Raw genomic sequence first — 25223 nt, 5'->3', positions numbered from 1 at the left:
GAAGGCATCAGCTCAAATGATCCAAAATAAATTCTGTGCCTGATTTAAGTGCAAGACCCATTTTGCTTCAGACTGTTACTTTAATAAATGAGGTAAGACTTCTTTTTAGAGCTGCACAAATGTTCTCTCCCTGTTAACAAGCTTCTCAGTGTTGGATATTTAAATTAGGTGAAATCTGCCCTAGCTGGTTTGGCTCAGTGGATAGAGTGTTGGCCTGGGGACTGAAGGGTCAATTCCAGTCAAGGGCACATTCCCCAGGTTGCAGGCTCAATTTCCTGCTTTACCTCACTATTTTTCCACCTTTCTTGATGATCACTCTTTTTCTCTTTCTAGCCTTTCTCTTAGCTTCTCTTCCCAGTGGGGGCATGCAGGAGGCAGCCGATCAATGATTCTCTCTCATCATTGATGTTTCTATCTCCCTTCCTCTCTGAAATTTATATATATATATATATATATATATATATATATATATATATATATATATATATATATTTAAATTAGGTGAAATCTCCCCAGCATGTATATTATCCACCCCCAATTTTCCACCAATAGGAATACAAGGCAAGCACAGCATCAGCCAAGAGTCATTGGCTAATAATGTTCCATCACAATCACTCCACCCACAGTGAGCTGCAGAGGGCAGGGAGGGCAGGAGGCACTGCAAAGGACACCTACAGCAAAGAGGAATTTCTCCCAAAAGAGACTGTTCCAGGAACCCTGTGATAAGATTCAAAGGGTCTTGGTATAGACTTGAGTAGCTCACCATCTTCCTTTTCAAAATCATATGGAAACTCTTCAGAAAATAAACTCTGTCTTGGTGAGGAAAGATCCTTTAAAGAAACATGGTGAATTATTATGAAGTACTAGGGGTGCCTCAAAATGCTTCCTCTTCTGATATTAAGAAGGCTTATCACCAGTTAGCTCTTCAGGTACACCCAGACAAGAACTCAGAAAACAAAAAGGCAGCTGAGGAGGAATTCAAACGAGTATCTGAGGCCTATGCAGTCTTGTCTGATGCCGAGAAACGCAACAGTTATGACAAGTCCAGAAGGAGCCACATCAAAAGAGAAAATAGAGGAGATGGCAGAAACAAAAACGATTTGAAGGAGGAACAGTGGTTTGAGAGACCACACTGTGGCTCTCACAATGCCTTTGAAGATAAAGACCTCTTTTCGGGAGATTGTTTCCCCACTGGCCATGTGGGTAAATCCAGGAGATTCCACTCTTCCTTTTTTGATGTGACCCCCATTTTGGACACAGGATTTTCCACTTTTGTATCCCTGGGCTCCAGACCAGATTCCCCTTCCTCTGGGAAATTTGTCCCCTTTGTAAGCAGTGGGATGGGAAACTTCAGACTGGTCACCACTTGCAGCCAGATAGTGAATGGCAAGAGAGTTGTTACAAAGAAAGTTCGAGAAAATGTGAGAGAGAAGACTGAAGTGGAAGAAGAAAGTCCATTTCATCAGCTTCCTCTACGCCGTTGGTAAGGAGTTAGTTGCTGCAGTATTTTTGTACAGCAGTCTTTCCTGGGAGGCTGGTGAGTCTGATGCTTATCAGAGACCAGAGTTGGAATCTGAGAGTGTGTTGAACTGGAACGGACAGCAGTCAGCTTAGTCCCAGCATCTCACTTTGCAGAGGAGGACAATAATGGGCCATCTGTTACATAGGGAACTAGGAAGCAGCAGAGTTTGACCTTTAATTTAGGACAAAGTCTTCTGATTCTAAGTTGACCCTTCTTTCCCCCTGCACTATATTTGAGACACTAGAGACCACCACCATGAATATGACCTGCTGAGTCAGGGCCCCACCATCATAAACCCCATTGACTTGTCTTCAACTCTCTTCCTGCTCTACCTCGCTATTGTGCCACTTTCTTGATGATCACTCTTTTTCTCTTTCTAGCCTTTCTCTTAGCTTCTTCTCTTCCCACCTCATCTTTCTTACCATACGTTTCCAATGCACCAAACCAAAATTAGGCTCAATTGAAAGAGTTACCTAGGTGTGTGGACTGTTAGCAGAGAGAAAGAGTGAAAACTAAATGGGTAAAGATTTTTCACATACTTTTTTAATAGCATTTATTGAGTGCTAAGCAGATGTCAGGAATTCTACTTCACATATGTTACCTCAATAATACTTCAATAGTGAAACACAGTAGCAACTTTCCCCCCATGACATAGATACGAAAATGAGGCTTAGAGAGATTAACTTGTCCTTGGCCCAACCTAGTAGGCAAAAAAATAGTGTCTTGCTCTAAAACAGTGGTTCTCAACCTTCCTAATGCCGCAACCCTTTAATACAGTTTCTCATGTTGTGGTGACCCCCAACCATAAAATTATTTTCGTTGCTACTTCATAACTGTAATTTTGCTACTGTTATGAATCATAATGTAAATATCTGATATGCAGGATGTATTTTTATTGTTACAAATTGAACATAATTAAAGCATAGTGATTAATCACAAAAACAATATGTAATTATATATGTGTTTTCCGATGGTCTTAGGCGACCCCTGTGAAAGGGTCATTCGACCCCCAAAGGGGTCGAGACCCACAGGTTGAGAACCGCTGCTCTAAAACATGCTTATCTATCGAGGTATAATATCTGTGGATCCTACTCATTTATTTTAGAGCTAGGGTCTTGTCCTCATTGGGAATTTATACCTGTCATCTCTAAATTTTACTTCCATGCATGAGTACTTGCTGGAACTTAATAAGTCTGCAAACATTTTTAATATTATTGCCCAGTAGGCACTTGGTTATTCTTCCATGAAGACAGAAGACAGAAGTAATGTTAAAAGTTTCACTGCCCTAACCGGTTTGGCTCACTGGATAGAGCGTCGGCCTGCGGACTGAAGGGTCCCAGGTTCGATTCTGGTCAAGGGCACATACCTTGGTTGCAGGCACATACCCAGTAGTGGGTGTGCAGGAGGCAGCTGATCGATGCTTCTCTCTCATTGATGTTTCTCTCTATCCTTCTCCCTTCCTCGCTGTTAAAAAAAAAAAAAAATCAATAGAATATATATTAAAAAAAAAGTTTCACTGAAACTAGCAAATGATTATCCCTTTAACACAGATATATGGACAGGATCCCAAGATGTGAATTATCTTTTTATTTGGGCTTTAATCATGATATACATGGAATCATGGGATTTGGTCACACTTCAGACTCTTAATTTATACTAAATGAATGGGGTCCAGGGAACTGGTTCCTTGTGGAGAATTACTGCTGGAGTCTGCATTAGAACTCCTGTATTCCAGTCTCCACTCTCAGGCTCATTCTAGTGCACCATACAGACTGGCAAACTTTTATACACGTTACATAACAAATGAGTAGCTTTCTTAATTCAAGGAGTATTCCTGTGTTTGCGATTTTTATGAAACAAATGTTTTATGAGTCTTTGAATTTTTTAAATTTTAATAAATTTTTAAAACTTGAACAGGAATATTCCTGCATCCCTCTGGCCAAGGGTAGCATTCAGGTAGAGAGCACTCTTCCAGAGAGGAAGCAGAAGATGGATTTGGAATAGAAATACATCTCCTTTCTTTCAAAGCGTGCACATTTCCCCTTAGTAGCATTGAGAGTCTCCTATATGTCTGGCACTGTGCTAGTTGCCTTACATGAATGCATCATTTTTTATCTTCAGAATCCTTCATGGGTTTACTTCCATTTCACACGTGAGGAAACTGAGGTTTAGGGATGTTAGGTCCCTTACCCAGGGTCACACAGTAAGTTGTGGAGACAAGGTTCACACGGTGGTTTGACCTGGAAGCTCACATTTCCATTACGCTGAATTCTACTCCCATTCATCTGAGCTATTATAGTTTACTTTAATAGGAAATTTCTGTTGTTGAACTCTATTCATTTCAAAAGTTTTAAAATGAGGATTTCCAAGTAGAGCTTTCTTTTGAACCCTAGTCCGAGGTGAATTACAGTGTGGCTACTGAACAAAGGGAAAATCAAATTGGAGTGTGGAATATGATTTTCCATTTTGTCTCAAATAAAATCCCAATTTCAGCATTTTTCACAGACATACTTGGCTTTTGACAGAAATGCTGAGTTGTAGGACTTTTTGCCAGCAAAGATTTTTAAAAATTCACTTTCAGTTAATCAAGGAAATTTTCTTGTTGTATAGCAATGAAAGCAGTGTCATCTCTTCCTGGTGCCAGTTTGAAATATGTAATAAGTGAAGTAGGAGCAGACATCAGCAAAGGAAAGATGGAGAGCAGGAAGGGCTTGGCGGCTTTCTAAAGCATTCCAAGTAGGTCTGTGTCATCTCAGCGCGTAAGCGAGAGCATGCGCATTGAAGTGACCTGTGACTCAGATTCCTGTGACCTCACAGTGCCTTCAGAACAGCTCCCGTGACTTCCAGGTGTCAGAAGCTCCTCAGCCAACTCTCATACTTGCAGATTTGACTGATGGGCCATCTTTGGGGTTACTAGCTGCTGAAAAAGAAGAAAAATACTTTATATATTTTTTTATTAATTAAATCTTTATTGTTCAGATTATTACATTTGTTCCTCTTTTTACCTCCCATAACTCCCCTCCACCCAGTTCCCACCCCACCCTCCTCCCTCACTCCCCACCCACTGTCCTCATCCATAGGTGCACGATTTTTGTCCAGTCTCTTCCTGCACCCCCCCCACACCCCTTTTCCCCCCAAGAATAGTCCACTCCCTTTCTATGCCCCTGATTCTATTATAATCACCAGTTCATTCTGTTCATCAGATTATTCACTTGATTTTCAGATTCACTTGTTGATAGATGTGTATTTATTGTTCATAATTTGTATCTTTACCTTTTTCTTCTTCTTCCTCTTCTTAAAGGATACCTTTCAGCATTTCATATAATACTGGTTTGGTGGTGATGAACTCCTTAGCTTTTTCTTATCTGTGAAGCTCTTTATCTGACCTTCAATTCTGAATGATAGCTTTGCTGGATAAAGTAATCTTGGTTGTAGGTTCTTGGCATTCATCACTTTGAATATTTCTTGCCACTCCCTTCTGGCCTGCAAAGTTTCTGTTGAGAAATCAGCTGACAGTCGTATGGGTACACCCTTGTAGGTAACTGACCTCCTTTCTCTTGCTGCTTTTAAGATTCTCTCTTTGTCTTTTGCTCTTGGCATTTTAATTATGATGTGTCTTGGTGTGGTCCTCTTTGGATTCCTTTTGTTTGGGGTTCTCCGCGCTTCCTGGACCTGTAAGTCTATTTCTTTCACCAGGTAGGGGAAGTTTTCTGTCATTATTTCTTCAAATAGGTTTTCAATATCTTACTCTCTCTCTTCTTCTGGCACCCCTGTAATTCGGATGTTGGTACACTTGAAACTGTCCCAGAGGCTCCTTACACTATCTTCCTATTTTTGGATTCTTTTTTTCATTTTGCTTTTCCGGTTGAGTGTTTTTTGCTTCTTCGTATTTCAAATCTTTGACTTGATTCTTGCGATCCTCTAGTCTGCTGTTGGGAGTCTGTATAATATCCTTTATTTCAGTCAGTGTATGCTTAATTTCTAGTTGGTCCTTTATCAGAACCTCGAGGGTCTCATTAGATTTCTTGTAGGTCTCATTAAGTTTATCAGCAGTTTCTAGAAAATTCTTGAAAAACCTTAAAAGTGTGGTTTTGAACTCTATATCCAGTAGTTCGCTTTCCTCCATTTCTGTCATTTGTGTCCTTTTTCTTTGTCTATGCATTTTTTATGCTTCCCTGTGTTGATAAAGTGGTTTTCTATGCTAAGTGTCCTCTAGGGTCCAGTGGTTCATCCTCCCCAATTACCTGAGGAGGACACTTTTGGTGCACCCCCTTGTGGTCTTTGTGCACAGTCTTGTTGTAGTTAAGCCTTGATTGTTGTAGGTATCACTGGGAGGAATTGACCTCCAGGCCAATTGGTTGTGAGAATCAGCTGTGTCTGCAGTGGGAGAACTTCTGTGCTGGAGACACCCCTCTGGGGCAAGACTTGCTTCAGTGGGGCTTTGGTGCTCACTGAGTCTGCCCCCTGAGTGTGTCCTTTATGGTTCCACGGAGCTGCAAACTGGATGGTCCCACTCTGACCTCTGGGTTTCCTGGCTCCTGGATCTCTAGGGAGGTGCTAATCTAGCCTTTGCCTGAGGCTATCCAGCAAAAGCCTCCCTGCAGGGCTTGGGTGGGGCGGGTCCCATGGGATCAACAGCGTGGGGCTAGCAGTTATGGCTGCTCTCAGAGGCTTCGCTTCTTAATGTCCCTGTAATCACTGCCAGCCCATCTGAGAGAAAGCTTCCCTCAAGTTCCAACTGATGCCAGACAGTCCAGTTTCTCCCGTATGAGTCTGGGTCCCCAGAAACTCACCAGGTACTGGAGCTCAGAGCCTGAGACTCCCTCCCGGGCCCTCAGCCGCCATCCCGCTCTGTGTGCGCCTCTGTACCTTAGTATTTTACTTCCGCACTGCGCCTCCTCTGAGTCTCGGTATGCTTTTCTCTTTCCTTCTAGTTGTAGAATTTCCACTCAGCCAGCCTTCCTGTGTTTCTGGATGATGTCCATTCTGTCTTTTAGTTGTATTTTTGAAATGGTTTTTCAACGCAGCAAACTCCAGTGTTTCCCTATGCCGCTGTCTTGGTTTCTCTCCTCGAAAAATACTTTAGGATTAGAAATTCCATCCCTATGTCCTTACTTTTCCAATTGCCCTATCAACAAATTGCTTTGTTATGCACTATGGTTTTGAATAGTTGTCTCCTACATATTAATGGGGGTATTTTGTTTTCTAGTAGATGATGAAATAAAGGTTTCTAACACTCAGAAACACCACAGACTAGTTAGAAGTAATTCCTTGTCCTTTTGCTGTGGTTCATGTTAGGTATTTGAAATGAGGACCATGGGTCTATGAAGGAATAAGGACAAGTAATTGTATAACTTACAGCTCAGGGAGCATTTGCAGTGGTGGTATCTCATGGAATCCTGTCCAAATCCCATATCCCCTATTACCTACCGAGGAGAGGGGAGGAAGACACTTGCCTAAGGTTACAGAGTGGGTGTTTCTCCAGCCCCCTAGCCCAGTGCTATTTCTCCCCCACACAGAGTCCTTCAAAGCAAATTTTCTGCCTGGCCTAGCAAAGTACATGAGAGAGTGTGAAGGAATGGCCCCCTTGGCCCTGATGTAGGAGGGGGTCACAGTTTTATGTACCTTCAGTTGTATAGTAATGAAAGCAGCGTCTTCTCTTCCTGGTGCACATGTGTCCCCTTGTCTGTCCATCACTGGGGGAGGTGGGTACAGATGTGCGTGGGTAGAATGATGAAACAGATGTGTCAAGGTTTACCAAGCATGCACAGCTGGTTCATCTCTTTCAGGTTCCCTAAAAGCTAGTTCAGCTTCTTCCCACAATTAAGTGATAACAAACATAAGGTGCAGTCAGCATTCTCAGTGTTTCCTTCCCAAAAGTTTCACACCACTTTCAACACTCTGTGTCCTCATATCTTGCATGAGAAGCCCATTTTTATTTACCCCAAAGCTCTGTAGTCTCCAGGGTAGCTGAGATGTAGGATACCTTGTTGGGTATCTGAAGGGTATGGGGAGTGGACTCTGAGAACAGAGGAGGGAATTTGTGGTGGGCAGAGCGCTGCCCCTCACTACCTTATTTGGAATCTCAATGATCCATTAAGAGGAAGTATAGTGGGGCCCTCAGCATGAGAGCTTGATTTTTAGGTTGCGACAGGATGGTTCTCCTTTTAAAGCTCAGGAAAGGAGTTCAGAGTGAGTGAGTCATTTTTCCAATGTCCACTGTTGTGATTGACAAGATTCCAGAAAACATAAGTCCCCAGTGGTCCATCTAAACAACACATATTTACTTCTAAGTGTCAAGATAAACAGGTAGAGTTATGAAAAGAACATCGGCTTTGGCTGTGGACAGATGAGAGTTCAAATCCTGTGCCATCCTTTCCTAACTTCTTAATCTTGATTCTTGGTTTGCCTGTAAAACTAAGATGATAATCCCTGCCTGTCCTAATTTATAGAGTTATTTTAGGAACGAAGTACCAAAAATTCTGCATAAACTATAATCTAAACTAATAATAGAGGAATTTGCAAATTGGCCGGGATGCTGTTATGTAATGACCAATCAGGGCAGGGGCAGGGCCACAGCAAAGAGCTCTCAGCATGCCTGTGCCAAGGTCCAAAGGACACAGAGAGGAAGGAGAGCAGATAGGCAGGGGGACCCTGCCAGGAGGGGAAAGCAGATAGGCAGTTAAGGGGATCAGACCAGTAGGGGAGAGCAGATAGGCAGTTAGGGGGAATCAGGCCAGGAGGGGATAGCAATTAGGGCAATCAGGCCAGCAGGGGAGGGAAGTTAGGGAGAACAGGCTGGCAGGGGGGAGCAGTTAGGCAGTTAATGTGATCAGGCCAGGAGGGGAGAGCAGTTAGGGCCATCAGGCCGGCAGGCAGGTGAGCAGTTAGGAGCCAGTGGTTCCAGATTGCGAAAGGGTTCCCAGATTGGAGAGGGTGCAGGCTGGGCTAAGGGACCCCCCATGCACCAGGCCTCTAATATATATGCCTAAGTGACCATTACAGTGGAACAACCAGAATGACTGGTCAATATGATGTGCACTGAGCAGGCAGGCAGGCGAGCGGCTAGGGGCGAGCAGGCAAGTGAGCAGTTAGGGGCGAGCAGGCAGGCAGGCAGGTGAGCAGTTAGGTGCAAGCGGTCCTGGATTGCAAGAGAGCGTGGACCGGGCTGAGGGACCCCAGCTGCCCTTCCCCCCACTTTCCCCCATTAATGAATTTCGTGCACCAGGCCTCTAGTATATTTTATAAGTGGAAAGTGTCATTATTCCTTTTGGAAGCAATATTTTTTATCCTTAAGGATATGTACTCCAAACTTACTGTCAGTTTTTAAAGATACTTGTGATGTGATCTTGAAAACAAGAACAGTTACCTCTTGTATTTTATCCAAAAAATAGAAGATGGAAGATAAAAATAGAAGATTCAATTTTTCCCCATTTTGGCATAAGTGAACAAGTCATGATTTTAGTTTGGAGACAATAATATGACTTTTTCCTTTGAACTTCCTTTTTGTTTCATTATTCTTGAGCTTTTGGACTTACATGTTGACTTTCCCCTCTGCTTCCATTATAGGAAATTGATGGAAAATCCCTGCTATTGATGACAAGAAATGATGTGCTGACAGGACTTCAGTTAAAGTTGGGGCCTGCTCTGAAAATCTATGAGTATCATGTAAAACCTCTGCAGTCAAAGCATTTAAAGAACAACTCTTCATAGTACAGTCAAATTGGGGTCTCAGACCTCAAAAATACATATTGACATAATTTAGTTTCATGTGATGAAACTTTGTAAACAGAATACATACATGTGTATATGTAAAGAATTTCAACCAAATGAAATGTTATCCTATTGGATAGACTAGGCAATCCATCAGCTGACCTGAATTCAGCTAGGAGGAGCAAGGAGAACAGGTGGATAGGATGGTTTTCCTTGTGGAGTTTGTCAAAGAGAGTACAAAGAAATCAATGTTTGACATGAGTAGATACCCTTCCCCAGAAAAGCTTTGAGGTCATAAGGACATTATTCGTTTCTTCATAGATGGCTTTCCCAAAATTCTTTTAAAAATTCAATGGGATGAGCATGTTTTGATTAAAGACTTGGGGAGGGGGAGAAAAAGAAAGGGATTGCTGTCTCCCTTGAGTTCCTCTGCTCCTTAGAGCTTGTGTTACTGGGATGGAATTGCTGACACCCTTTTTTACAGAGGGTCCTCCACTTGACCTTATTAAGGTTTCACTGGGATATGCTGCGATTTTTGAAATGAACATGCATTATGGCCCCTTTAGAAGCAGAACCATAGCTCTGAAAAGAAAAACTCTGTTGTGTATTGGGGATATCCGTCCATATTCAGCTGGCTTTCACAGGGAGTAATGGTATTTTCTGCATAGAATTGCTTTTAAATTGGTTGTTTCCAAAAAAACAGCATTATTTCACTTTATGGTTGTATTTATAATAATTTGTTTCTGAAGAAATTTGCCAAGAGTTACAGATCAAAAAGCCTTGTTACTAGTACAGAATATTTTTATATACATTCTTTCATGATGGTGTAATATTTTTTAAATTGCTCTGATGCTTTGTTTGATTCCTGGTTTGAGTACTTGTTTTTAAGAATTTGAAAAGGTGGGGTTGCTACATCTCTGTTCAAAGAGACATTTGTTCAATCTCTGTGTGTTGATGCCTTGTTGGATTGTGTTTTGTGGTTGCAATAAAGCATTGCTTCAGTTTATTCCTGGTGTAAGTTTGATCTTTTTTGCAACTGGGATTAAGGATTAAGGTTACTTCTTAAAACCATGGAAAGTTAAACCTTAAAAAAAAAACACTTCAGACATAAGAAACATGAGATTTATATGTGGATTTATCTTCTTTACAAATGGAATTGTCCAAGGATGCCTTGTTTGTTCTCTTATCCACCCAACAGCATATTTTAGGTGTTCTTTTAGCCAAAGATTTAATTTAATTTTTTTGCTGTAGGTCAGTGGCGCGGGGTGCGGGGAGGTCGTGATTTTGGAGGGAATTTCTGATGTAAACTATGAAACTTCTTCCAGACAAAAGCTCATATTCCCATATACAAAACTTTTCAGAGTGGTTGGACTCCCTGAAGTTCCCTCTTCCTTCTTCTCAAGTTAAGAATCACTGTTTTATTGAGTGTTATAATTCAGTCCCCTGTGGAGGTCATTTCTCTAAAGAATACAAAGTCTGAAGATGAGAGTGAAAAACACAGGAATCAGTATAGTGAGTGGGGTCCAAAGGTACATTCCAAATTAATTGGAATATGGAGTTTACGAAGTATCTGAAATTTAAGTAGTGCTTTGTTTTGCGCTGTAAGTAGGAGAGGGGGTCACAAAGGAGACATTTTCTATCCCCAAGTTCTCACAGTCTACCTGAGACAGAAAACAGAAACATAAGAGAGTAAAAGGCAGAATATTGTTAAGGATTGTGGGAGGGACTGATAAAAGGGGAGCACTGCGTAAAAGGTGGGAAAGAAGAGACAGGAGCTCATGCAGGAGGGCGCTGGAATGAAGAACTTCACTAACTTTCTGAAGGAGTTTCCCACAAGTGAAATAGTGATGATGATTGAACCCTCTACCTCAGAGGGATAGTTTGAGGAATGTCCAGGCCCTGCTTCCACGCATCCACCTGGTACCTCCTGGAATAGGGTTTGGCTGTGAATGATCAAAATCGCCTCCCCAGCCCGGCTCATGTGGCTCAGAGGTTGAATGTCGACCTATGAACCAGGAGGTCTTGGTTTCATTCCTGGTCAATCCACATGCCTGGGTTCGTGCTCAATCCCCAGTAGGGGTGCCTGCAGGAGGCAGCCGATCAATTGAAGTATAGTAACCTCCATCTTGGGTAAAAACCGCTGTTTAAAATTTTAACCCTGCTATTCTGGCTTCTGTAAACATTTGCTTGCTTAATAGGGAAAATAAGACGACTCCCCATCCAGAGAGGCCATAAAATATGCCCCAGACGGAGTTGTCAGTGCTGGCACCAGGCCAGGACTTGAGATATGGTCTCACAGCCCTATCCCAGCAACAGGACTTTTGCTCAGAAGGTCCTGAAGTGTCATTCCAAATTTGGAAAACAAAGAGCTGAAAAACATATAAATTGAAAAGACTTCCACCATATTGGGCCTCAGAATTTGAGAAGCAAGAGTTCCTCTGGGCCCACAAGCGCTAGTGAAAATGAATAGTACTCCAAATAAATTTGGCTTATTGATTAAGGCATCTTCTGATTTACAATATAGCACAATAATTCCCATCACTGATGTTTCTATCTCCCTCTCCCTCTCCCTTCCTCTCTGAAATCAGTAAAAAATGTATTTTTAAAAAAACACCTGCCTCCCTTGCTCTTAACTTACCTCCACAGATAATGTAAACAAGACAGAAGCTTATAAATGTCCAGAATCAGGCATTCCCTGGTATGGTCCCCCATAATGTTAGGAACACAGACTCCACCTTTCTTTTGCCCTATTATGCATGATACTCATTCCTAGAATTTCATAGCCCAAGATGGCTGCTTTGGCTCTTGCCATCACCACTTGAATTCCAACCAGTGGGAAGAGGTAAAAGGAGAAAGGTGCATACTTCCTTCCTTCCAAGAAATTACTCATAATACTTCCTCTTATATCTTGCTGTCCAGAATTCAGTCACATTGCCATAACTAAGCTGCAAGGGAAGTGGAAATATTTTTTTCCTTAGAGACCCTAGGCCCAATTAAAATTCAAAAGTCCCATTATTCTACAGATAAAAGAGGAGAAAGAATATTGAGGGATGACTTACTGTCACCAGTCAGCTGGCCATGGAACACGGGGGATATGACACTGAAAGTGTGTCCTTAGTTGTATTTTTCTCTAGATTTGAACTTGGGCTCACACTCCTTTTAGTCTGTTTTTATAGCAGTCACCTTTCACCACTATTGGAAGCTTTGTTCACTAATCCCAACCTAAGTCAGCTAAGCTTCGGACCTGGACTGCTTTATAAAATGCTTGTCAGAAGGAAAAAAGCGGGGGGGAGGAGGGGGTAAATTAACCGAAAAGCAAACTATTGTCCATCTTCCTCTCCAGACACGCAGACGACTGGCTTCAGCCATAAAATTCTGTGTCTGGGTGTGGGCGCGGAGATCCCAGTGTCCTGCTGTCCAGGACTGCATTTCTGCATTAAGTTTTTTTTCAAACTTATTAACCAACCAGCTAGACCAGCCGGGGGCAAACTACGGCCCGCGGGCCGGATCCGGCCCATTTGAAATGAATAAAACTAAAAAAAAAAAAGACCGTACCCTTTTATGTAATGATGTTTACTTTGAATTTATATTAGTTCACACAAACACTCCATCCATGCTTTTGTTCCGGCCCTCCGGTCCAGTTTAAGAACCCATTGTGGCCCTCGAGTCAAAAAGTTTGCCCACCCCTGAGCTAAACTGTCTGCCTCACCTTTGGTCTCTCTGCTCCTTTGGCGTTTGGGGGCCACTTGACATTCACAGCCCTCTCTCGAAGCAAGAGTATTATCACCATCAATGTTGAAGACAGCTTGACAAAGTGCATATTTTTAGAGAGAAAATTGTGAACCTTGATGTCAGCTAGGAAATAAGGATTCTGAGGTCAGGAGATGGCAGTGGGGTATTTTGCAGAGAAATGCTGATGTAGGGGATTGGTTCATGTGGGATTGCATGAAAAATGACTCCCAGTGGGGCCTCAAAACAATACCTTACATTCTGTCTGGGAAATGTAGGGTGCAGGATTCTCATCCCCTAACACCAATAAATGGTGGAGAGCAGCGGAGTCAGAATGCAGGCCTCAGAACAAGCTGAATGGGATGTAGGGTTTGGTACGTGGCCTCTCTGTTTACTTGTCACCTGAGACAGGTGTTAGGAGTTCATTCATCTCCATGCATTACCATTCTAGTTTTGTATTAGCTCCTTGGCTCTCTCATTTTCCCTTAACACCACCACAGCGTTCACCACACCTACAATAAATTAGCATTTAACCAATAATTTTTTTTAAAAAAAAAAGAAAGAAAGAAAAACAAACCAAAAAGAATCAAATCATTCCCCCTCAGCCTCCATTGACAACTTTCGAGCAATATTGGCAAATTAGAGACAGTCTGCCTTTCCTACGCCCAGAATGAAGGCCGTGACAGGCAAGCCTGAGAGCCTTGGCAAACGCTGAAGCTGCTTCCCTTCCTGTCCCCGCCCACCCCCAGTCCAGGGGAAAATCCGTGTGATCAAAATAGGCCCTGGAGAGCGGCTGGGAGTCCTTGAAATTCAGCAGGTAGGCAGCCTTTGTCTCTAGACGGCAGTGAAACCATAGACATCTGATTCCGCTTTATTTTTAATTTTTTCCAGCACAAAAATGAAAGTCCATTCTTTATTTCAGTGGTAAGAAAGCTCTTACGTGGTGAAGGTATTACAAATTACATAGTAAAATCCTAGTACTAGGTGGAGTTTTAGAAAAATGTTTTTCTTTTTTTTTCTTTATTGATTAAGATATTACATATGTGTCCTTATTCCTCCATTGACCCCCCATTACCCCCTCCCTCATGCCCTCACTCCCCTGGTGTCTGTGCCCATTGGTTAGGCTTATATGCATGCATACTAGTCCTTTGGTTGATCTCTCCCCCTTACCCCCACCCTTTCCTACCTTCCCTCTGAGGTTTGATGGTCTGATCAATGCTTCTCTGTCTCTGGATCTGTTTTTGTTCATCAGTTTATGTTGTTCATTATATTCTACAAACGAGTGAGATCTTTTGGTATTTATCTTTCTCTGACTGGCTTATTTCACTTAGCATAATGCTATCCATGTCCATCCATGCTGTTGCAAATGGTAAGAATTCCTTCTTTTTTACATCAGCATAGTATTCCATTGTGTAGATGTACCACAGTTTTTTAATCCACTCATCTGTTGATGGGCACTTAGGCTGTTTCCAGATCTTAGCTATGGTGAATTGTGCTGCTATGCACATAGGGGTGCATATATCCTTTCTGATTGGTGTTTCTAGTTTCTTGGGATATATTCCCAGAAGTGGGATCTCTTTTAGATCGCACTGGGTTTTTATTAATGTGACCGGGGTCTGCGACTAGTCCAGCAAATACACATGCCACATGCGGAAGCACTTCAGGAGTGGGAGTGAGCATGCCTCAATGCCAGTAGCTTTGATGTTCTCACATAAAATCTAATGTTGGAATTTGATTATTTTCAACCAAAGGGCCCCACAGGGTATCAGAACCACAAGGGAGTTTTAAAAAGTACTTGCCACTCCACCTCCCCTTTCAGACTCTAGAAAGGACATTTAATGAATTGATTTAAAGGCAAGGTCACAAGCGGGTCGCTTTTCAGTGGACTCTAAGCTGACATGTTTTCCTTCAGCCAGTGAAGAATGTGTGTGTTTTTACAACTACATTTGCATTCTTCCTGGCAAGGCCGAAAGCTCCCATTTATTACAATCTTTTTAATAATATATTTTTTATTGATTTCAGAGAGGAAGGGAGAGGGAGAGAGAGAGAGAAACATCAATGATGAGAGAATCATTGATCATCTGCCTCCTGCACGCCCCACAATGGGGATAGAGCCCACAACCCAGGCACGTGCCCTGACCAGGAACCGTGACCTCCTGGTTCATAGGTTGACAATCACTGAGCCATGCCGGTTGGGCTATTACGATCTTTTAATTCCTAATATTTTGTAACCAGCAGGTGCACACTTTTACATTAACTGCCTGGACCCCTGAAGGTATGATGAAATTTAAACTCCCTGATCTAAAAATAAAGCTAAGAACACATAGCCTCCTTAGAGTGAGTTAATTCAGGAACTAGAGATTGCAAGTAGATTTCATTGAAAACAAGCTGGCGTATTGCATTGGAATATGCAGCAGGTATGAGCATCATTTTTGATGCTTAGTGGACATGATGAATATGATGAAAAAGAGACCCATTGCTGACAATCTCCTCATTCTGTCCTCAACAAATATCACATGTGAGCATAAATTGTGTTCCTCTGAGTTCAGTGTACCCTGTCAGGGCACACACAGTCCTTCCATTGCACTAGTGAAATATATCTGTGGAGGAAATTAATTTGGGGAAATCTAATGACCCACCGTTGCCCAGCCGCTGCCATATTTGGAAGCCAAATACAAAAAGTACTTACTGGTGGTGATCCATCTGCCTGTGACGGTCATTGCAAATGGGATCTGCAGGGGTCAGGTCTGGGCGCAGAGCCATTAACTGTTTTCTGTAATGATTTGGAGGAGGAAGTTAAACGTTCAAAGAGCTGACTGCTGTAGGACAGATATGCTTCTTAGGAGAAAACTTGTTAATTCTACTTCTAAACCAGGAACAGAAGCCACGGGAAGAAGGGAGAGAGCCATGGTTGCATTAATGAGCAGCTCGTTAGCTTCATGCTGGAGCTCCATAGGCAATTAAATAGCTTGGGTACCATTTCTTGCCAGCAGTGGCAGTTCCATAGAGAGAAAAAGAGATTAAAATGATCACATCCAAATTCACTTGGTGACTGTGGCTGTCTTATATCTTTGTGACCCTCAAGAAGAGAGTTGTGTGCAGCATGCATTGGGGCAGATTAATGGAGGAGCCTGTGAGTGAAGCAAGGAGGTAGCTGTATTAATTAATGCCTGTTTACCTCAGCTAGGCAGGGTGTTCCTGTCTACAGCTGTCTTTAAGGAGAAATCAGGAAAGCTGGGGATGTTAGGCAATCTCCAAATAGAAAACAGGCCCCTCCTCCATAGAATAAGTACATGGGCAGACCTGTCACCTTTATCATAGCTCAGGTAGGAGAGAGGCCAGTGAGTAAAAGTGTAAATAATACTACACATACGTGTTACCTGTGGAGCAGGCTATGGCCCGGGCAGCCAGATCTATAAACAGCAAGATAAGGGAACATGTGCCATGAGATAGTACATACTATCACCCAGGCATCACCTGTGGGGCATTTTAGGTCACAGAGTTTAGAGGCCTTAAGCTTCCAGAAAAGTCAGGTAATGCAACCAAGGAAAGAGCTGCCATAAGGGTCTTCAGCTCTGTCATCTGTGGGCCATATCCATGCAAAGGTTTCAAGTTAAACATGTTTCTGAATTAAAGGTGGCAGAATCATCCCATAAATTGTGTTTCCTTCCCTTTTTCAGGGGATTACACTCTATTTTTATATGCTGGGAAATATACCATTTGAAAACAAGACTCATGAGATTATGAACATCATTTTGAGGGGAACTCAGTAAAACTCTTCAAGCAGCCAGCATTTCCTATGACTGAAAAGTAGTGTTTGGGGCAGTCTTCTCTCTCCTGTGCCCGAGCTTAGGGGCACGAGCTGATACACTGCGGTGCAGTGAGTAGAAGCACTGAGGCTGTTCCAGATGAATCTGAACTTGAATCCAGCCCCACGCTTTACTTGACATGGGAACTTGGGCAAGTTGTATGGCTCCCCTCAGCCTCAGGTGCCTCATCTTTCTCTAAGGCAGTGGTTCTCAACCTTCCTAATGCCATGACCCTTTAAGACAGTTCCTCATGTTGTAGTGACCCCTAATTTCATTGTTACAAATGGAACATAATTAAAGCATAGTGATTAATCACAAAAACAATATGTAATTATATATGTGTGTTCCGATGGTCTTAGGTGACCCCTGTGACAGGATCGTTTGACCCCCAAAGGGGTCGCGACCCACAGGTTGAGAACCGCTGCTCTAAGGGCAGATACAGAGACAGAGCAAAGCAGCACCAGCCTGGCACTGCCCAATAAAAATACAATGCGAGCCACTTATGCAATAAATTTTCTGGTAGTCACATTTTAAAAAGTAAAAAGAAACAGGAGAATTAAATAATACGTTTAACCCAATAAATTCCAAATTTACCACTTCCATATGAAATCAATACAAAAGTTATTAACGATTGTAAAGTTGTTACTTTACAATCTTTTTTTCATGCCTTCAAAATTCACTGTATTTTATACTTACAGCACATCTCCACTGGGACAGAACAGCTCACGCGTATCCATTAGGATTACTTTCAGCTGAAAACACAAGTAACAGTAACTTAGACAAGACAGAGTTTCCTGAACATGTATATGAGGTCTGAAGGTAAGCAGACCAGGGTTGGCATGATCATTCCATAGTCACAGGGTCCCAGACTTCTCCTGGGGGGGTTGCTCCACCATCCTGCATCTTCCTGTGAGGTCCAACATGGCTGCTCTAGCTTCAGTTACCACAACTATATTCCAGCCAAGAAGAAAACAGAAAAAAAGTTGCATACAGCACTTTCACTGACATCTCTTTAATAAGAACTTAGTCCTTGGCTGTACCTACCTGCAAGGGAGGTTGGGAACTGTGGTCTTTATTTCAGGCAGCCAAGTAGCCAGCTAAATGACAGGAGGATGGATACTGTGGGGAAGCTAGCAATCCTTCCATAACACCAGCCTGCCATGGTTGATGGAGGATTGAATTAGACTTCATCGTACAGTTAATCTATGTACATAAAAGCCTAAGCAACTGTTAAAACCGAACAACCAGAACAATCGGAACGACCAGTCGCTATGACGTGCACTGACCAACAGGGGGCAGACATTCAACACAGGAGCTGCCCCCTGGTGATCAGTATGCTCCCACAGCCAACCTCTTCCTGCTGACCAACCTCCTGCAGGTGGGTTGTGGTAGATACAGACCCTTTCCCAGGAGGGCCTCGAGGCCGGCAGCCAACCTCTTACGCCTTGTCCCTCCCTCCAGCCAGCAGGCCCCGATCCGATCCACCACCCACCCGCAGTGGTGGCGGCGCAGTGGTGAGGGAAGGAGGGGGAGAAAAGGTGGGAACCGTGCAGTGGCGGGCTGCTAACAGGGGCATCAGCGTCAATTCCTTCTGTGCCCAGCTCATTGCCTCTTCTCCCAACGATGCTGGGGCCTTCAGGGCCCAGGCTGAGACAGGAAACTGGGGGTGGGTGGCAGCAGATGAGGCCCTTTTCCCAAGGGGGCCTGCTCCCTCCTTGGGGCCGGCAGCCAACCTCCTACGGTTCCTCCCCCATCCCTCCCCCAGCAGCAGGCCCCATCCCTCCCCCCGGCCAGCAGGCCCTGAGGGTGGCCCGGCAGTGAGGGTGGGAGGAGGGGGGGAGTGGAGAACTGCGTGGTGACGGGGTGCCAATGGCAGCGTCAGCATCTGGCGTCATTCCTTCTGCGCCCAGCCCTGCGACCATCACCTCCTCTCTCAACCCCACTGGGGCCTATAGGCCCTGATCGGCCTGGCCCTGATCGGCCTGGCCCCAACCGGCCTTGATGGCCGGCCAGGCCTAGGGACCCTACCCATGCACGAATTTCGTGCACTGAGCCTCTAGTAGTATTATATGAAAAGTGAATTAAAGTATGGTTTTATTACTATGATCTCACTCCATTTCAAACCCAGCCAAATCACAGGATTAACAAATATGCAGAACCCAAATACTGTTCATTTGATGCATCTTAATATTACTAAACAGTAAAACAATTACTTTCTTTTAATATATATATATATATATATATATATATATATATATATATATATTATTGATTTTTTACAGAGAGGAAGGGAGAGGGATAGAGAGTTATAAACATTGATGAGAGAGAAACATTGATCAGCTGTCTCCTGCACAACCCCTACTGGGGATGTGCCCGCAACCAAGGTACATGCCCTTGGCTGGAATCGAACCTGGGACCATTCAGTCCGCAGGCCGACGCTTATCCACTGAGCCAAACCGGTTAGGGCAACAATTACTTTCTTAGGTCCTTGGATTTGGGGTGGTTCTAGAGTTTTATCTTCATAAGGGCACATAAAAACAACAACCTTGCATTATTTCAGTTCCAAAACAAATTGTTATGCTGAGTTAAGGGAAATGTGCTAAGCAAAATGCATGTTTTTATTCATCCCCAAAGACCTAGAGAGGTTAGTCTGAAGTATTGGTGAGTTCTAAATACATCCTGTCCCTAATTAAAGATGAACACTCAATGACATTCAAAATAGTTTTGTGAGCCTAATGAAAAGGACACCTCTGATACCTTTCGGTAAATAACAAACAGCAAAAAAATTTAAAATAATAAAAGTTTTAAAATCTGTAGATCTGCATTCATTTATTTGAGCCAATTAGGCTGACATCAGTATGTTTAATTGTCTGGGCAGATTTTGCAATGAATTTTTAATGCTAAGGTGACTTCTCCCAGCCACCAGAATGTAGGTTATTAATCAGTCTCCGTATGGTATGCATACAGAATGCAGAGTAAGTTAATATTGCCTAATGGACATGTGGTTAAAAAGGAAAACTTTGGAGCTATGAATCCACAGTGGAGGAGCAAGGAAACACTGGGTGAAGGGTCAAGAGACCAGGGTTCTGGTCCAAGGTCTGCTACAGACTTATCTGTAAGACCTTGAACAAGTCTCTTAGCCTCTGTTGGTTCAATTGCCTCCCATGTAAAATAAATAAGTTCAACCATAAGTTTATTAAATTTAGCAGTTAATGTTTGTGATTTTCTGAGAATGCAATTATTTGAGTTATATGTGTCCCTCCTCTCCTTTACCACTCAGTGAAAACTCAGCATTTTCATCTTCAACAATGTCATTTCCCTTTCATAAATGTTCTAAGATTTTCATTTGATTGATTTTCTCTTGGCTGTGCAGTGGGCTGGGAACAGTGGGCTTGAGAATTGTTGAGTTGGCTGATTGTATGAGCCTATAGGTTTGAATTGAAATCACTGTCACTGGATCCCCGGAGGAAGTGCCTCCGTTTTAGGAAGAGGACTTCCCCACAATCACAGCCTAGAGTTGAGGGGATAGAAAAGCAGAATTTCCCAGTGGATCCATGCCCATGTCTACCCTTTGGTTACCAGACCCATGTGCTCTACTGTCTGGCGACATAACATCATACAAGTATTTGCGGAATATACTGTATCCTGGAGAATGGTACTGCATCATCACATGGTGTCATCTCCAAACTGGCATATCCTAAAAGACCGTTTATCCATCACTCTATCAGGCCAGCAGCTTCTGGATGGAGCTGTATGTGATAGGACCAGAAGGTCATGTGGTCATATACAGACCATCATTTTATTTTAAAGTAAGTCCCTTGGTCTGAGCAATGTTATACAAGACTGTATAAACCCTTGAGTGGTGCTGCCAGCTGAGTCCCTGTAGGCAGGAAAGGCAAATCCATATTCAAAGCATGTACCAATTCTGGTTGAGTCACTGCCCCTTTCAGAGTGAAAGGGGTACAATGTATTCAACCTGCTGCCAAGTAGCTGGTTAGTGTTCCCAAGGATTGGTGGTGGCATATCAAGTCTTACTTGATATTGATCTCTAAAGTTGGATATGTGTTAGCAACAGTTGTGATCTGTAATGGAAAGTGGAATCCCATGCTTTTGGGCCCATGTATGGCCTCCATCTCTGCTACTATGACTACTACATTCATGAGCTCATTGTGCCAGCATTGGGATCACCAGTGACAAAGGATGACTGACATCAACTGGCCAAGTCATTCTGTTCACTTGATTGGACAGTGCCTCTTCCATCATTGATGCCCTTTGATAGACATTATGTAATATGAATATCTTCACATTTATTGCCCACTCCCACTGTGACTTGTGACATCTTCATTTATAAAGGTGACTGAGCAACAACATGGAGAAGTCAATGCCACTTAAAAAGAATTATATTTCTTGGAAAAAAGAGGACATGCCACACCATGCAGGGCCACAGGGAAAGCATTAGGTTTGGGTCAGGAGGCAGAATCAGGAGCAAAGGGAAAGCCTGGGTCAGAGCCTTACCTGGAGTTTCCATGGGAAAGGCAAACCAAGGCAAAATCAACAGTTTAGGGTTGGTTGTTTTGAATAATTGCCACAGGCTTTGGGGCATAGGGGCTGTCTCTACCTGCTTGGTTCTTGGCCCTGGGTTGACTTAGGGCATGGGAAATGCTGGCATGGTATGTAAGTTAGCTAAAGGAAGTGGTTAGATTGTCTGTGAGAGGCATGTACCCAAATACGTTTTAATTTTTAGGAATTAGCTATCCTGGCAAGGGCAATCTCTCCCTGGGTTCTTTTTTTTAAAATATATATTTTATTGACTTTTTACAGAGAGGAAGGGAGAGGAATAGAGAGTTAGAAACATTGATGAGAGAGAAGCATCGATCAGCTGCCTCCTGCACACGCCCCACTAGGGATGTGCCCACAACCAAGGGACATACACTTGACCGGAATCGAACCTGGGACCCTTCAGTCCACAGGCTAAAGCTCTATCCACTGAGCCAAACCAGTTAGGGCTCTCCCTGGGTTCTTAAGTCCCCCTCAACATCTCAAAACATCACAAGCAACAGAGAATAAAAAACATGATTAATGCATACAGGTCCATTCACCAGGGTCTTTCTTCTCCCCAATCTGTCATTCTTTCTCTTTCCAGAAGCCTGACCAACCAACTGAGCCATTTGCCCATAAGTTTTTATATATTCTTACTTTTCTTTCTATACAAAGTAGATGACCTTTTGGTGCATTTCCTAAATATTTACTCATTGGGAGGATTTCCCTTTGACACTGTCATAAAAGCTACCCTCCTCTATGGCCACTACTGAATGACATGGAGGATGAAACCCACATACTTTTCTTGTGCCCTCTGCCCTTACTTGTGCTTGATCCCAGATCTATCATTTCCGTATTACAATGGACTCCTTCTGGGCTCACCAGCCCCTAATGCGTGGTGGGTTTGACAGAAACCTGTAATGATAAGTAGCTCTGGCCACAAAGCCCCTTATATCCCATAGACATACATTTGTCTTTACTAAGACCCAGTAACACACCAGGCGCTATTTTTCAAATAGTGAATAATTGTCTGCTACAGATAGCATGTGCCAAACCCTAGGAGTCTATGTTGTAATTTTCCTATTGGGACTTGCTGTGAGCCCCGCACAGCATCTTTCCCAAGGAGAGACACTTCTAATAGAATAGGGTCTGCTAACTCATATGGCCCAATGAGTAGGCATGTTTGTACTGAGCCTGGACCTGCGGCACAGCCTTTTACTGCCCTGGGCCTCACACAAAACTGGAAGCCTTCCTTTGCACCCAGAAAATGGGTTGGACCAGTATTTCCATTGGAATACGACGCCTCCAAAATCTGAAGAGGCTTCCAGGCATTGTGCTTCCTCCTTACAGGTAGAAAATTTGAGATGCAGTAATGTGTTCTTTATTTTGGAAGAAATATCCTGGAATGCCCTAGACCAGGGATCGTCAAACTTTTTCTATATAGGCCAGAGAATAAATATTTTAGGCTTTATGGGCCAATAGTCCCTGTTATAACTACTCAACTGCCATTGTAATATAAAAACAACCATAGACAATACATAGGCAAATGGGCCTGGCTGTGTTCCAATAAAATTTTATTTGCAAACTGCATGTGGTGGGACAGATGTTTCTAACTCCTACCCTAAACCACTCCTAAAAACTTCACTAAAAAGGTGGGGCCCGTGATGTTTCTCCACCATTCTCTGATGCACAAGCATCACTTCTTGCTCCTCCAGTCCAATTAACATGATAATATATGGGTACAATGGACCAATGTGATGTTCTTTGGAATATCTAGATGATCAAGATCCCACATACCAGTAGTCGGTAAACCGCGGCTCGCAAGCCACATGCGGCTCTTTGGCCCCTTGAGAGTGGCTCTTCCACAAAATACCACATGCAGGCGCGCACGTACAGTGCCATTGAAACTTTGTGGCCCATGCCCAGAAGTCGGTTTTCGGAAAGGAGATAGATGAAACAAGCATACAAGACGAGTGTGGATGGGAGAGTTGTAAGGGGCCGACCTCAGCGAATGTACCTCAATCAGATTGAGGACGTTTTCAGCAAAGGCCAGCTTAGGAGTTCCCTAATTAAGTTAATAACAATGTACCTACCTATATAGTTTAAGTTTAAAAAATTTGGCTCTCAAAAGAAATTTCAATCGTTGTACTGTTGACATTTGGCTCTGTTGACTAATGAGTTTGACGACCACTGCCATATCCCAACAACAGGAGACTTAATGTAGTCCTAGGAGCAAGGCCATAAATGAATACAATGGTCCATTCCATGTGAATGGAAACTGCTTCCATTCCTCCTTGATTTGAAAGTCTGATGGGTTTTATCCAGTATCCTCAGGATTCAGTCTCATATATGTCCTCCAGCTCCTGTATTACTGACTCTTTGCCATTCTTTTGAGCTATAATCCCTTTCCTCCCTGAGTGGGCCCAGCATATCTCTGTCTGGTTTATGATGTGACTTGACCCTAATTATAGGTCTGTTAGCCAGGAGGGGAGGTGGGGATAAATCCCAGGGGCACTGTTTCCTTGCTAGGCAGAAGCCTCTGTTTTGTCGTCAAACAAAGGGGAGCAGTGCTAGCTTTCAACAGGGAGGAGAGGCCAGAGAATTCAGGGAAATCTGAGGATTCAAGGTTCCGGGTCCATCAATCAGGTCCCTGGTTTTGGTGGGGAAACCTTAGGGTTGAGAATGCAATCTTCCTTGGAACTCTGCTCTTCTTATAATCAAGTCCTGTGTTTGATCCTAAGATTTTTCTGACATCTGGCCATAGAGTCTTATTTATACAGGGTATGGCAAAAGTAGGTTTACAGCTATGGGTACTCAAAACAGGGTTTATTCTTATATTATTATTTATTATTGTATTATTTTCCATATGAACAATTGTAAACCTACTTTTGTCCCACCCTGTATACTACTAAAGAACCCTCTTGCTTTCATGCTTTTCCTTCTATTGGTTATTAATCATCTTCAGCTTTTAATTCTTTCTAAATGCTTTAATGGTTTCCAGCACATTCATCCAAATTCCATAGTCCTTGTGATAATTATTTCTCCCAAACCTCTCAAGCATCTAAGATATTGCCCCTGCCAGTGTATTCCCTTTCTCCATTATCCCCTCCCAATTCACCTCTGGTGAACATTTCATGGGCTCATTGCCATCTGGCCAGTGTGTGGTCCAGCTCCAAAAACCCATCCCTAAACTACTCCTGGCAACCCAGGTTGGCTTGCCTGTGAAGCTCACAGTGAGACCCTGAGATTTTCATGCAGGAGGTTGATTAAGGGGTGATCTCTGAAACAATGCCTGTGAGCAGTAAGGGAAGCAGGATTGGCCAGGGGGAGAAGCTGAACTGTGAGGCAGTTGCAACAGAGGCCTCAGCCAATCAGGAGCTCTGGAGCTGGCATGTCCCTGCAGGGTTATCCCAGTTGAGGCAAAGGGGTCAGGATTTTGTGTCTCCCACATTGACTAGCAGGGGAGTGAGTGTGAACTTGGGTGAGACAGCTTCCTTTAGTCAAGGGCAATTCCTGTGCAGGGATCTAACTATAAGCCATCAGAGGGAAACACTTTCGGCAGCTGAGTGCTTTGGTCCCAAGGGAGATCTGGGTGATGCACCAAAACAGCTTTAGCAGGAGCTTTACCGCCCACTTTGTGGGGAAACACTACCACACACTGAAGATGGCAGAGCAAGGGGCGGAATGAGCCTGAGTACTTGTGCTATTACCAAATGGACAAACCATTCTTGGGTCAATCTATTTCAACTTATTAAGTAAATAAAAGGTCCTTTCAGGTTAAGATACCCTTAGGTATTCAGTTACTTGATACCAACAGCATTCTAACTAACATGCATTATCCCAGTTACTCCTCTGTGACTCTGAGGTAAGTACTATTATTATTCCCATTTCAAAATTAGAGCACTAAAGTT

At 43.1% G+C, this 25223-nt stretch overlaps 2 protein-coding genes across 2 annotated transcripts in view; both read left to right on the top strand.

The window, feature by feature from the left end:
• Positions 1 to 10240, top strand: part of SAMD13 (sterile alpha motif domain containing 13) — a 55671-nt gene extending 45431 nt beyond the window's left edge. The window contains exon 4 of the mRNA XM_081087613.1: positions 9092 to 10240. Within this exon, the coding sequence (XP_080943739.1) occupies positions 9092 to 9235 (144 nt within the window). The 3' untranslated portion in view covers positions 9236 to 10240. The remainder of the gene's footprint in view (positions 1 to 9091) is intronic.
• On the top strand, positions 843 to 1487 carry LOC308516921 (dnaJ homolog subfamily B member 6-like; the record flags this gene model as incomplete). The annotated part of the gene is made up of 1 exon (XM_081087988.1): positions 843 to 1487. One exon carries the CDS (start codon positions 843 to 845, stop codon positions 1485 to 1487), a length of 645 nt encoding a protein of 214 aa, XP_080944114.1.
• Positions 10241 to 25223: the final 14983 nt, after the last annotated feature.

Source organism: Myotis nattereri, assembly GCF_964212035.1.
Source record: "Myotis nattereri genome assembly, chromosome: 3".
Taxonomy (NCBI): domain Eukaryota; kingdom Metazoa; phylum Chordata; class Mammalia; order Chiroptera; family Vespertilionidae; genus Myotis; species Myotis nattereri.
Note: the sequence above shows the minus strand (reverse complement) of the source record. Positions and strands in the feature narration are given on the sequence as shown.